The sequence below is a fragment of the Zootermopsis nevadensis genome, unplaced genomic scaffold (assembly GCF_977971745.1).
Source record: "Zootermopsis nevadensis isolate Lab colony 2312 unplaced genomic scaffold, Znev_1.0 Znev_ptg000061l, whole genome shotgun sequence".
In the NCBI taxonomy this organism is placed as follows: domain Eukaryota; kingdom Metazoa; phylum Arthropoda; class Insecta; order Blattodea; family Termopsidae; genus Zootermopsis; species Zootermopsis nevadensis.
Window position 1 is genome coordinate 19,307,232 of NW_028259192.1, and position 13,391 is coordinate 19,320,622.

The 13,391-nt window shown below is 36.0% G+C and overlaps 2 protein-coding genes across 4 annotated transcripts; both read right to left on the reverse strand.

Moving 5' to 3' along the window:
* Positions 1-1,193: 1,193 nt before the first annotated feature.
* LOC147871242 (uncharacterized) lies at positions 1,194-6,227 on the reverse strand. Of its 3 annotated transcripts, none has more exons than XM_087340621.1 (3): positions 6,103-6,227; positions 4,338-4,424; positions 1,194-2,964 (listed from the first exon to the last, which is right to left on the reverse strand). In XM_087340621.1, the coding sequence occupies exons 2-3, from the start codon at positions 4,422-4,424 to the stop codon at positions 1,627-1,629; spliced, it is 1,425 nt and encodes a 474-aa protein (XP_087196747.1). In that variant the 5' UTR covers positions 6,103-6,227; the 3' UTR covers positions 1,194-1,626. The 3 variants fall into 3 exon arrangements, with proteins under 3 accessions (XP_087196747.1, XP_087196748.1, XP_087196749.1); XM_087340622.1 differs by lacking the exon at positions 6,103-6,227 and adding an exon at positions 5,973-6,096; XM_087340623.1 differs by lacking the exon at positions 4,338-4,424 and having other exon boundaries at positions 6,103-6,192.
* Positions 6,228-6,908: 681 nt separating this feature from the next.
* On the reverse strand, positions 6,909-13,107 carry LOC147871243 (uncharacterized). Its single transcript, XM_087340625.1, has 2 exons — positions 13,019-13,107; positions 6,909-8,321 (listed from the first exon to the last, which is right to left on the reverse strand). Exon 2 carries the CDS (start codon positions 8,304-8,306, stop codon positions 7,011-7,013), a length of 1,296 nt encoding a protein of 431 aa, XP_087196751.1. The 5' UTR covers positions 8,307-8,321; positions 13,019-13,107; the 3' UTR covers positions 6,909-7,010.
* Between the last annotated feature and the right edge of the window lie 284 nt (positions 13,108-13,391).

Consider the following 13,391-nt stretch of genomic DNA (forward strand, 5'->3'; position numbering starts at 1 on the left):
GTCTTCAGGACTTCAAGTCTGCAAAAATTGTGACAAGTTACCTTTCAGTACCAGCAGCATGTGAGTCTGCCAAAGAAGACAGCCATGAATATTTTTGAAATGTTGCTTTAAAATGAATTTAAAGAGGCCTAGAAAAGTGATAATCACTAAAGTTACTTCTGCCGCAATTATTACAATTACCTTGTATACTTATTCTTGCATTAATACTGTACTGCAGCGGTCTCCAACCTTTTTGTGCCTACGGGCACATTTGAGAGTTTATGAGATCGTGGCGGGCACCAACCAATTTAGAAAGCCAAGGTTTCTTTTCTCTGGACAAATAAAATATGGACACCAAATAATACACAAAACAACACGACGTTTAATGATACAAGAAACCACGCAATCAAAAATACGTACTTTTATAAGTACAATTATTATTACTCAAGTGGGAAATTAGTGTGAAGTTTGGAACTGCATTTCGTAGGCCAGTTTTTCAAATTTGGAAGTGTAGGATGATGTTGCTGCTCGCAATCAATCGTCAAGATGGGCATTAGTTAGTCGAGATCTGTGCTTCGTGTTTATAATGTTCATGGTTGAACGGCCTTCATTATTCAGTATAACCACTTCCCGTATCAACGCGGGCACCGAAAAAAGCCATTGCGTCTGCGGGCACCGCGTTGGGGACCACTGGTGTAGTGGACTAAAAATCAATGTTGTAACGATGTCCTTTACATTTGTATTAGAAATAATTATAATTTGTGCTTAGGCCCATTAAGTATCTATGGCATGTAAATAAATTCTATTCAATTCTATTATATCGATTATTTTCTCCGAAAAAAGACCATTTCATATAACTGCTGATGATAAAGACTGTTTTCAGATTTCAAGAAAATATATGATAGATGAACCCATGCCTGATAGTAATGTAAGAGAAACCTAGAAATAGAGTCTGAAAAGGAAAACAAATACTTTTCAGTTCATTGCTTTTGTGCGAAAGGTTATACAGTAGATGATTTATTAATGTAACACTATGCTCTGAAACTATTTAAAGAACTGCCTCATCAACGGTCGCACCACTACAACAAAATTATTTATCCAAGTTCAATACACCAGGAAACACACTGGTTTTCATAATGTATTGCAGTCTATTCCCTCAACGAAATTTACCATAAATGTAACACTATTTTTATTCACTACATTCAGACAACCTCTCAGAGTTAGCATAATATATTTATTTTACACAAGATAACACAGAACACCGTATTTAGTTCATTATTTTATTTTATATAATAACAATGGTATTCTTTATAATAACATTTTAAAAATGCACATATATCTTACATGCGCCAAAAAGTGTGCACAGCGAATAACATGATGAATCTCATGGTACATTCTTCGAACACAAACAAAAGTGGTTCAACAAAATGTAAGTATACGACATATTACAACAAATTTCAACATTTTATATACATTTCTAATTTTCATATTTAAATTTTCAAAAGAAGCCAATATCATATTAATAACAGGTAACATGTATAAATTTTGTTATAAAAATATGACATAACTGTAGTGATATCATATTAATAGTGTTCAACTGGCAGTTGTGTTTGTGGGAGGAACCATGTCTCAGAATCTGACAGCAACTCAGTCACTGTCGATGTAGTAGCATTCATCTGGATTTTTATTGCATTTCAGTACTCTGAGCGTAGGCATTTTTGACACTAGATCGTCCAGAATATAGGAATTATAAAAGTGCGTCACATAAAATTCCTTTAAATTAGGTAACATAACTGGTATTAGCCTGAATAATAAGCCAGAATAATACTTGCCTTCAATTCTTAAGGTCTCTAGTTTACGACAAGTGTTCAACAAGTGTATGAAGTTCTCAGAAATCCCGATACAGGAGGAAATATCGAGAAACTTCAAGTTTGTACATGAACGAGCAATGTTTGATATGAAGGCATCAGTCAAGCAGCAATTCCTCGAAATGTCAAGGTACTCCAAGTACTTGCAAAATCGAATGTTATCCAGTAATTCGTCTGTCAAAATATTTTCTTGGACGTTCAGATGTTTGAGCTTTGGGCATGCAGGCAACAGGGGAGTCAAAAGCGCTTCGAGCAGGGATCCACCTTGAATTATTTCCAATTTATGAAGATGAGAAAATACGACGTCCTCAAAAACAAGAGGTGAAATATAAGAGTTAATATCCCGAAAACCGACCAGTTGCAGTGTTTGTAAGTTGGTTAGGTTTGCCAGATACGCAACGTTGATAGGAGGCCCACAGTACTGAGTGTCACATACGAACAGGTATCTCAACTCCTTACATGTACAGATCAATTTAAATATATCTGCATCGACGTCACAGTTTACACTAAATGTCTTAATTTCATTTCGCTTCTTGTTTATGACCGAATGCACCTTGCTGTTGGGGACTGGACTTAACACTTCAATGTCAGGAATGTAGCCGATGCTGGGGCTTAGGATGAACTCATTTGTGTGTGAGCCTTCCTTAGTCAACATGTTAACAGAACTCCGACTGTGGAACATTCCATAAAGCTGAGCATAATCCAAGCTTAACCGTGATTCACTTGCGACAACGTCAAAGCATTCCATGTTTGGGAACGTAAGCAACATGTCTGTTATACTGTTCTTATTAGTTCCTACTTTATTTCTTATAATTACACTTTTAATATCGTGGCAATGTTCACGCATCGTATTTATGATCATGCTGGTATCCCTTTCGTGATTTAGAACGAAAGACCTAAGTTGTGGCATCTCTTTTATGTAGGAGAAAAGATCTGAGTCTGACATTTGATACGATGGCCTGAAAGTGACCATTCTCCACAGAACGCCTGTGTAAGTTATGTCCCTCCAGCGTGTACAGGTCTTACGCACTTTGTCCACCAGATCCTCAGGGCGCAAGTAAGAGAATATTTCCGTCAGCAGTTCATTCGGCAGATTAAAAATACTTTCGCTTCCCATCTGCAACATGTGAAAGAACGTTGATAAATACCTGTAACTCGTAGTTGATATTAAAGTTGGCACAAATCAAGCAAAAGATTGTCAGCATTAATAAGACTAGAAAAACTATTTTTAATCGTGTATAAAATTGTTCTTTTGAGCTTTGTCCATTGTCTAAATTATTTCATCATAAATTCACTACGTTCTGAATGCCGGGTCTACGACTACTTCTTCATAATGAAAAAGTAGTCAGAAAATCAGTTGCTCCCCCCCGGGTTAATTTGAGCCAACTGTCATTAATTTAATGCACACTTGTATACAATTATCTTAAATGCACCCGATTTTAAATGCATTGAAAGCACATATAATTAATTCGTGACAATGTTGTTATATTCATCAAGGCGAATACATTTAAAGCGTGTAATTAGAAGAATACTAACAGCGTACTGATTAAACCACAGTCCACGACTGTAATCTTGAGACTTGCAAGGAATGCAGGAAGTCCGTAGCGTTAAAGGCAGGCGCTATCTGTCCTCCTTTCTCCTTCACCCCACTTCCACAACCCCAAGTCACAAGATTACAGTCGTGGACTGTAGTTACATGTGATAATTAAAGCGTGTCTAAATTTGAAATTTATTTGAAATTAGTAAACTTTAATTTGGTGATATCTGAGGTTCTAGGGCGACGAATATAAAGATGGGTAACAAAGAGATTACCAAAACATTATGTGAATGTAGAAGACGTTAAAAGAGTTGTCTTTTCAATTATGAATGAGGAGGCAGCAAGCTTCTCTAACATTTCGGTCAATATGTACCAGCTACACAGTGCTACATCCAGAAGACATTAATATTCATATTTGTGTTACCGATGATAAGCCACTAAATTCATTGCCAAATGAGTGGCCCATTTAGTCAGAAACATCAGTTGTAGAATATTCGAATATTTACAATTGTAAAGGAAAGATAATTTTGTGGTTAACAACGGGTCATATGTAGGTAAACAATATATGGGGGGAGGATAATGTCCCCTCCGCTACCCACTAGTAAAGCCTTCCGTGTTTTGAAAAGGATCACCAATTCAATCGGCATACAGAATTTCTGATGCTATATGAACAACTGTTTCTTCAAATAAAATATAAGTATACTGTTCTTATTAGTTCCTAATTTATTATTTATAATTACACTTTTAATATCGTGACAATGTTCACGCATCGTATTTATGATCATGCTGGTATCCCTTTCGTGATTTAGAACGAAAGACCTAAGTTGTGGCATCTCTTTTATGTAGGAGACAAGATCGGGGTCTGACATTTGATACGATGGCCTGAAAGTGACCATTCTCCACAGAACGCCTGTGTAAGTTATGTCACTCTAGCGGGTACAGGTCTTACGTACTTTGTCCACCAAATCCTCAGGGCCCAAGTAAGGGGATATTTCCGTCAGCAGTTCATCGAGCAGACTCAAAATACTTTCGCTTTCCATCTGCAACATGTGAAAGAACGTTGATAAATACCTGTAACTCGTAGTTGATATCAAATTTGGCACAAATAAGGGTTCATACTGAAGCAAAAAATTGCCAGCATTAATAAGACTAGAAAAACGCGTTTTAGTCGTGTATAAAATTGTTCTTTTGGGCTTTGTCCATTGTCTAAATTATTTCGTCATAAAATCACTACGTTCCGAAAGCCGGGTCCACGACTACTTGTTCATAATGAAAAAGTAGTCAGAAAATCAGTTTCTCCCCCCTCCTGTACCCACTACCAAAGCCTTCCGTGTTTTTGAAAGGATCACCAATTTAATCGACTTTCAGAATTTCTGATGCTAAATGAAAAAATGTTTCTTCAAATAAAATATAAGTAGATGTAAAGATCAAATTTGCTAATGAAAGAATCTACACTGACATCTACTAAACAATTAACTTTTAAATCTACACAATAAATTGTTATTTTCGTCCATTGACTTTCCAAAGAACATATAAAAATGAAATCTTGAATAAGCAACTTGGAATTATTTTCTGGAAAAACTCTACAGGGAATAATAAAAAGTATTTTACACCCAAAAGAAATAATGGCACGCACTCAAGGTAGAACCTCGAAATCTAATTCTTCCACCAGTCTTCGAATTCTTGCTCTCTGTCATAACTTATAGTGGATAATAAAGAATTTCTAGAAAACTCAAATATCTACAATATAAGTACAAGATACATACATAACTTTTATACATCAAACACTAAACTCGATAAATATCGAAAAGGACTTTGAAATACTGGAATTAAGGTATTCAATATCACCCCCCCCCCCCTTAAGAAGTCTGAATCATGAAAGAAAGAAGTTTAAGCCACCACTAAAGAGTATCTTCTATCTCACTCCTACTCCATAGAAGAATTTACCTCGACCAAGAATTCTCAGCCGCTATAAAAACACGTAAACAATAGCAGCCATGCTTCCTTGTGTAACTGATTTTGCTGTATTACCCAGGAGGTGATCCATTGTCTGTGTTTGTCCACAGGAACACTGGTCAGACACACAAGGATATCCCCACCTCAATAGGTTTGCCGCACACCTGCCAGTGTAGGTACGGAGTCTGTTTACAGTTTTCAGCTAGGCCAGTCTAATTCTGTTATAACTATGTGACTCATTTTTGTATTAGAAATAAGTATCATATTTGTTTTATGACCTGTTGTACATCCTTGGCTTGGGCCTACGAAAGATCTATGGAATGTAAAATTCTATTCTATTCTGGAATATCTTTCAGTCAAGGAGAACGCAAGTCTGCAACTTGAAACGTTTACAGAATCCTTTCATTCCTTAACTGCGGTGTTCATACTCAAATAGCTTTTATTCATCAGCACCTTGTCTACCACTAAATAACAGCTCCGTTGTACTGGAGGAATAAATGAAATTAGTTTAGAAAGAATACGCGTTTAGGTGGAAAATTAGGACCGGCACGTTATCCAAATTTCGTAAAAACTCTTATATTTTACATTTACATTTCTTATAAATAAATGTAGCCACAAGAAATGTAGTCTACCTAATTCTTCTATTAGCAGTTCTTACGAATTACACACACTGATTTGAAGATAGACATCGTAAATGTGCTTCTTTGCGTTCCTATTATTTGACTATCTAAATCACCGAAACATATCAGTTTGACTATGTACCTGCACCGTCGCCAAAATTACGGAGAGAAGTGAAGAGATGTTAGTTGATCCGACTTCAGCAGCACACTAAAGCAAGAAATTAATGGACTTGTTGCTAGCTTCGTGCTGATCGATTTATTTGATGTTATCGATACTAATGAAGAACGTTCATTTACTGCGGAGTAGTTCTAGAAATTTCTTTGACGTGGAGCAACTCATACGACATACAGGACGGAGTAATTCTTGTGAGGCTAACAGTCCCTCAGCTAATGAAGAAGTTCCCCGACTTTATAGAAACTGGAATTCATTACGTGCACACAAAAGTCTGGAAATAGACGCAACTTCAATCCACCTCTTACCCTATTTCCCGAGCGTCGCGGACAAACGATTAGAACTCATGCTTCTGGTTCGGGAGATTCCAGAATGGACCCACGGACTGCTATCGTGACAGGAGTTTAGAGGTAATCCTCAGTTCCTCAAGGCACACATTGAGATAGTACATTAAATAGGTCATAAGCACTTTCCTATACATAGTTCGAAGATTAAACTTAACGTTCCACGGTGTAGCTGGAACAGCGTAGTTAAATCAAGAATCAATCAGAAACTTTCTCTTTAAGATAAATCTAACTTTTGCCCTCCGAACTACACTTAGGTCTTCTTAGTGATCTTTTCCTTCCAGGCCTCATGTTTATGAAACTCAATTATTATTTGCTTTCGTATAATAATATGTTAAAAACGTAATTTTATAATAAATATTTGTCAGGGCGAAGCATTTTACGTTGTAAACACAACATATTTAAAGATATTTCAGAATCATCGACTCACAGTTTTTCTCATTTTCATATAATTATATTTCATTAAATTAGAATATCACATTTCATTGTAAAAACAATTTAAAATCATGCAGTGAAAAGTTCAAACACACACTTTTATTCAAAGTTGTCATTTCTTTGTTCCTGAGAGACTTCTCGTGACATTATGGTTGTCCTTCTCCTACGCGACCATCTTGGTGTTTCTAAACAAATTTCTTGCAAACACGGAAATAGTTCTGACATTTTGTTTGAATCGATTCCACTAAACCCGTTACCTTTTGCCACGAGAGTCTGCAGACCCCTGCACTTCTGTAGAATTTTGAAAACGTTTCTAGTCATGAGGCAGCAGTTGGAAATGTCTAGGAACTGTAGCCTGTAGCACCCACGAGCCACATGCGCCATACACTTGTCAGTTAAGATGTAGTTCTCAGAAACATCAAGGTGTACCAAATGTTTACAGAGATATATGGTTTCAAGATCATGATTTGTTATAAGACTTTGTTGCACATTAAGGTATCTCAGCTCTGGGCAAAAACTCAACAGTACTCTTAAAAACCTACGAAGCATTTTTCCGGAATTGACAATTTCCAGTTTAACCAAACGTGAAAATTTAACACTTTCGTAAGGCATATTCCACTTTGTCATTGAATTATGCATACACAATATCTGCAAAGTATCTAAACGCTTTAAAATGCTGAGGGGCTCAAAATCAATTTCTATTTCGTCCGTGGTTTCGTTATCTATGAACAGGTACGCCAAGTTTTTACAGTACGAAATTAATTTTAAAATGTGCGACGTTAATTTACAAACTAATCCTATGGTTTGTAATTCATTTACTCTTTCGCATAGAGTTTTCTTGATGTCCGCTTCCAGTAAAGGTAAGCTGCTCGTATGCGTGGGATCCTCATGACCGAGTGACTTGATCATCGTCCATGAAATCGATCTGAAACTGATGTTTCTGAAAACTGTAAGATCATTGAACGTGTTCGCTTTTCCAGATAATTTCGCGTAATCCATGCTGAATTGTGAGTGAGGAATAGAAACGTCTAGAAGTTCCATATTTGGGAACTTCCTCAAGAGTTCTTCTACCTTGTTCAAGCTGGGTCCCAGTTTTCGCTCCATGACCACACGCCTGAGGTCAGTACAGTGGTGACACAACGCGGTCACAATTTTGTCTACAATCTTTTCGTGGCGCAGACGGAAAGACCACAAGTTCGGCATGTTCTTAAGATAGTGCGCAATGTCTTCTTCAGACAGTGTGATTGCCGGTGTGAAGGTGATGTGCCTCCACAAGCAAACCCTCTGAGAGACCATCATCCAGCGTGTGTCAACATGGCGGACTGACGTGGCCAAGTCTTCGGCACTCAAATAAGAAAAGATCTCTAAAAGACAATCTTCTGGCAAGTTATCCATTGTAACAGTCGATATCTGCAACAGTCAGACACACGCGATAAGGTCTATGAAATATGCATATTCAGCTTCAAATGTTATTCGTATTTCAACATAATTCAGTCAACCCTGATAGTAGCAAAAGCTGGTATCTTACCATTTGAACTACTTTATCCCCTGTTTGAAATAATCGGCTCCTTTCAATCTGGAATCCTAAAAACTCTCCCCTTCCCACAATTTACAAGATTCTGGTATTTATGCTGTAAGGCTACGAAACTTTGACATTCAAAAATAAAACAAGATACAGTGGAAAATGTTAAAGTATTCGTTGATGAATTCGAAAATTTGTGTGTTGCTCACTTTCCGAAAAACAAATATTAAATATATAAAAGTATTTTGACTCTTAAGTTGTAAACATACGAAATGTATTCTCCTTTCGTAAGAAACGATCATAGCATATATTACAGGTATTAAGCAACAAGGAAAACCTAATGGATGTCGAATGGAATGGAATAAAATTCAGAACGAGGAAATGACCGTTCACATAAGAGCACGAATAAAAGGAATTTTATGATAGGTCCCCGAAGTTTACCGCTAGTATATCAACAAACTGGGTTCTTTAAAATTCAATTAATTCAATTCAATTAATTTATTTACGTGTTTGCCAACAGCAAGAAGCCAATAACAGGCAAACACTGATAATATATACAATAATAGTGAAATAAAAATTAAAAATATTACACAAACGGATTAACTAAACTTATAAATATACAGTATTAAATATAACTGCCAAGTTCAGGCAAACCCAAAATAGAAACAATATTAACACAGAGCAAAAAATGAAGGAATATAAATAAAAACAAATAATCCACGTAGGGAACACTAATATAATTGTAAAACTTTAAAAAATATAAAAAGACAGATAACCAAGCTAGATCATTTCCCTTGTTGAGAACGTTCGCTCAAGGGAGACAATGTTTGTGCTAAATACGTCCAGAGATTTACATACGTCATTTGCAGCGATGACGCACCTGGCTGAAGGACTATGTCTTAGTGCACTGCTCACACTAAAAGTAGAAAATTCTCTTATTTGCCTCGCCGGCACACGTAAACCAACAGCGTCCATAATGGAATGGCAATTTATTTTGCCCTTAAATACATTAATAAGAAATAACGCATCGAGATGTCGTCGTCTGGAATAAAGTGTTCTAAAATTTAAAGTAGATAGGATCAGTTCATATTTTCGGGGGATATTAAACTGGAAAAATCGGTAATTGCATAAACTGGCAAATTTTCTTTGAATATTTTCTAATTTATTAGAATCTGTCTGTGTAAGATTATTCCAAACGACCAAGGCATACCCAAGCTTTGACCTAATTAAAGCATTATATAAAACAACAAGGCTGTCTAAAGAGGAAAAATTATAAGTAATAAAACGAATAAGCCCTAAGGTCCTTAGTGCCTGGGAATGAACACAATTTACATGACAGTGAAAATACAGTTTACTGTCTAACAAGACACCAAGATCTTTTATACAATTAGTACGCAAGATTAAAAAGTCACTAACAATGTAATTAAAATGGATACTGTTGGTTTTACGTGTGAACGATATAATTTTGGTTTTCTCTATGTTAAGTTCCATATTGTTATCATTACACCACTCATGTACGGAATCGATATCTGCTTGAAGAGCTCTGCAGTCATGCACAGATTTAATATCGCGATATAGTTTCAAGTCATCGGCAAATAAGAGAAATTTAGAATACTTAATTTTGTCGCAAAGGTCGTTAATAAAAATATTAAATAAGAGAGGTCCCAAGGTAGAGCCTTGTGGAACTCCAGATAACACCGCGTAGAGAGAAGAAGACTGTCCTAAAATGCGAACAAAGGCAGATCTGGATGATAAATAACTTTGGAACCACTTGACATAAGGAGAAGATAGTCCAAATTTATTTAGCTTTTTCAAAAGAATAGAATGCGGGACTGAATCAAAGGCCTGCCTAAGATCAAAATACACAGAGTCGATCTGTCCCTGTGAACAAACAGACGGCTGAACATCATTAAGGTAGGTAACTAAATTAGTTACCGTAGATTTTGATTTACAAAAACCATGCTGACTGGGGTGTAATTTGAATTTGAAATAAAAGGAAAGGTGATCATGAACAATGCTTTCAAAAATTTTGGAGAGGTTATTAAGGATCGAAATAGGCCTATAGTTAGATACTAAGGCGCTGTTGCCTTTCTTAAAAATCGGCACAACAGCCGCTCGCTTCCATAACAAAGGAAAGTTCCCACTAGATAAACTAAGGTTGAAAATATGGCGTAAAAGAGGAGTTAAAATCTCAGAACAACCTTTTATGACGAAAGTCGGGATTTCATCGGGTCCGACGCATTTCGTCGAACGGAGACGACTAATTGCCCGCGTAACATCATCAACAGAGATACGAGGAATATTGAAAACATCAGAATAGGCGAAGTCAGAACTAGTCGTAACATTAACGCAAGAAGGGGAGTTAAAAACAGAACGAAAGCGGTCAGCAAAAGCCTCAGCGATTGCCTGGGGTTCCGTGATAAAACTGTCTCCAACTTTAATTTGTGTAATCGACTGGTCTTTCTTTTTGAAATTAGAAATATATTTCCAAAAGTGCTTTGGTTGGGTTTTCAAATTTTCTTCAATAGTTTTTAACCAAACCAATCTATCTGATTTAATAGTCAATTTAACTAGTTTACGATAGTGGGAAAAAACGCTATAATGATAATCAGATTTAGATTTTTTGAATTTCTTAAGAGATGCATTCTTCGTTCTAATGTAATAGACAAGAGTTTTGGAAAACCAATGAGGAAATGCAGAATTTCTGGGTTTTACAAGGGGAATAGCTAGGTTATACTATTATCACCATAGTTTTCGTATAAATTATTTACTTATTTGTGTCAGTAGTAGTAATGTCGAATGATTGGGATAATGAATTGCAAATGGTATGGAAGTAAGCGGTCTTGTCAAAATATAAGGTAATATCCTGACATTTGCCTGGAGAGACAGAGGAAAACCACGAAAACCTCAGTCAGGATAATAGGTCTACTGGATGAGATTTGATCCCGAATATGAAGCAGGATTATTAACCACTGGGCTGCGACTTTCGGGATATATTATTTTAATCCTAGTAACTAAATTATTATTATAATTATTATTATTATTATTATCGTTAAACATGTTATTGCCATAAACAATACTGTAATTGCTTTCATTAGAATTGTCATAATTAACTAGTGGTTGTGGAGTCACATATTAAGACGTACTGTGTTCTTAAGAAACTTCTGGCGTCAAAATGGGGCAAATAGAGGACATCGCTTGCTGGGAATCCGTCAGGCGTGAGATTCAACCTTTCTAATTATTATTTGAAAATGTTTAAACATTACACATTTAACGCTACTGATTTTTACCTGCATTTTGAAACATTTCTGCCTATCACATTCACATCCGATTGCAGGGGCTCTGTACCTTAATGATACGATGACCAGTAGTGATAAAGCTAGTTTATTCAACGGGGACGAGTCCTTGGGAAGGTAACAGTCGTTCAGCTGGTACAAAATACTGTCTTTACTAGAACCCAAGAGTTCATTACCATGGTCACAACAACCGCTACTTGTGTCTAACTTGAACCAATTTAATTCAATCCACGCCCTTACACCGTATAACACGAAAACCTATTTTAATATTATCGTCGTATCTCTATCTAGTTCTTCCGATCGGTCTCTTCTATTCAGGATTCCGATCAGAATTTCGTATGCATTTCTAACAGGACTAGTCTTTCTCATCTTCCTTGATTTAAAATTTTTTCAAACAGCATCGAAAGTAAAAACAAAAAATAGATTCTTCCCACTATTCGCTATGTAGGCGCTTGGGGGGGGGGGGGGGAGAGAGAGAGAAGTTATTTGCTGTTTTCATTTGTTTACATATGCATTTCGGTCCCAATACACCACCTTCAGTTTCACTCACTGGTGCCTCACATTTGATCCTAATATGCCTTAGATTGTATATTCCTGACATAATCATTTCCCTGCCCATGTTATATAATCCCATTACTGTATAGTATATAAATTAAAACCACCACGTTTACTAATTATTTATAGGTTAAAACTTTGTTTAAAGACATATTAATGTCAGATATTTCCATGCTAAAGTCCACCATGTCCCTTCATTAACTACGAACTTTATTATTTTACTGTAACACTATTAGGACCGAAACGGGTGAGTAATAATAAATTCAATTCAATTCAATTAATTTATTTACGTGTTTGCCAAAAGCAAGAAGCCAATAACAGGCAAACACTGATAATATATACAATAATAGTGAAATAATAATGGATAATATTACACAAACGGATTAACTAAACTTATAAATATACAGTATTAAATATAACTGCCAAGTACAGGCAAACCCAAAATAGAAACAATATTAACACAGAGCAAAAAATGAAGGAATATAAATGTGAATAGTTATAAAAGGTGTTAGAAATACTAAAACGTAGACCTGATAATGTTTGATTGAATTCAAACTGTTAAGTTTCACATTATGCTATTCTCCTTCGCTTTTAAGCCTAGTCAACTTAAAGCACAAATTCATTGAATTCGTAGGGGATTTGTTAGGTTAATTTAGATCTAGAAATTAAAAAACCTCAAATTCAGAGAAAGATATTGTAAAGTTGTTTATGTGTCATACCTTAACCGAACTTACTGAAGACGTTTAGCTACTAATTTCCTGGTTTGTACACCCTTGAAGACTGGAGTTGACAAAGGCGTGGGTGACTAACGATTAGACAATAAGCCAATGGAGTGGTTGTCAGTTAACTGAATATATTTACGAGTTGAAGAGGGAGGAACAATATTTTATACTCTCTGTGGTACAACTCTCATTTCGTAGGCCTGCGTGTTTTTCTAATGGCCGAAATTATATGTTGTTTGGTAAATATTTTAGGCAAATATTTCTTAAAATGAGTAAGGAGTTTTTACTCTGAAATTTCACCAGTGTTTTAAGTACGTATTGGCGTGGGTATGAACTAATGTAAGGGTTAGTGAATTGCCTCGCCATCTGTTGGAAATGTTTAAAC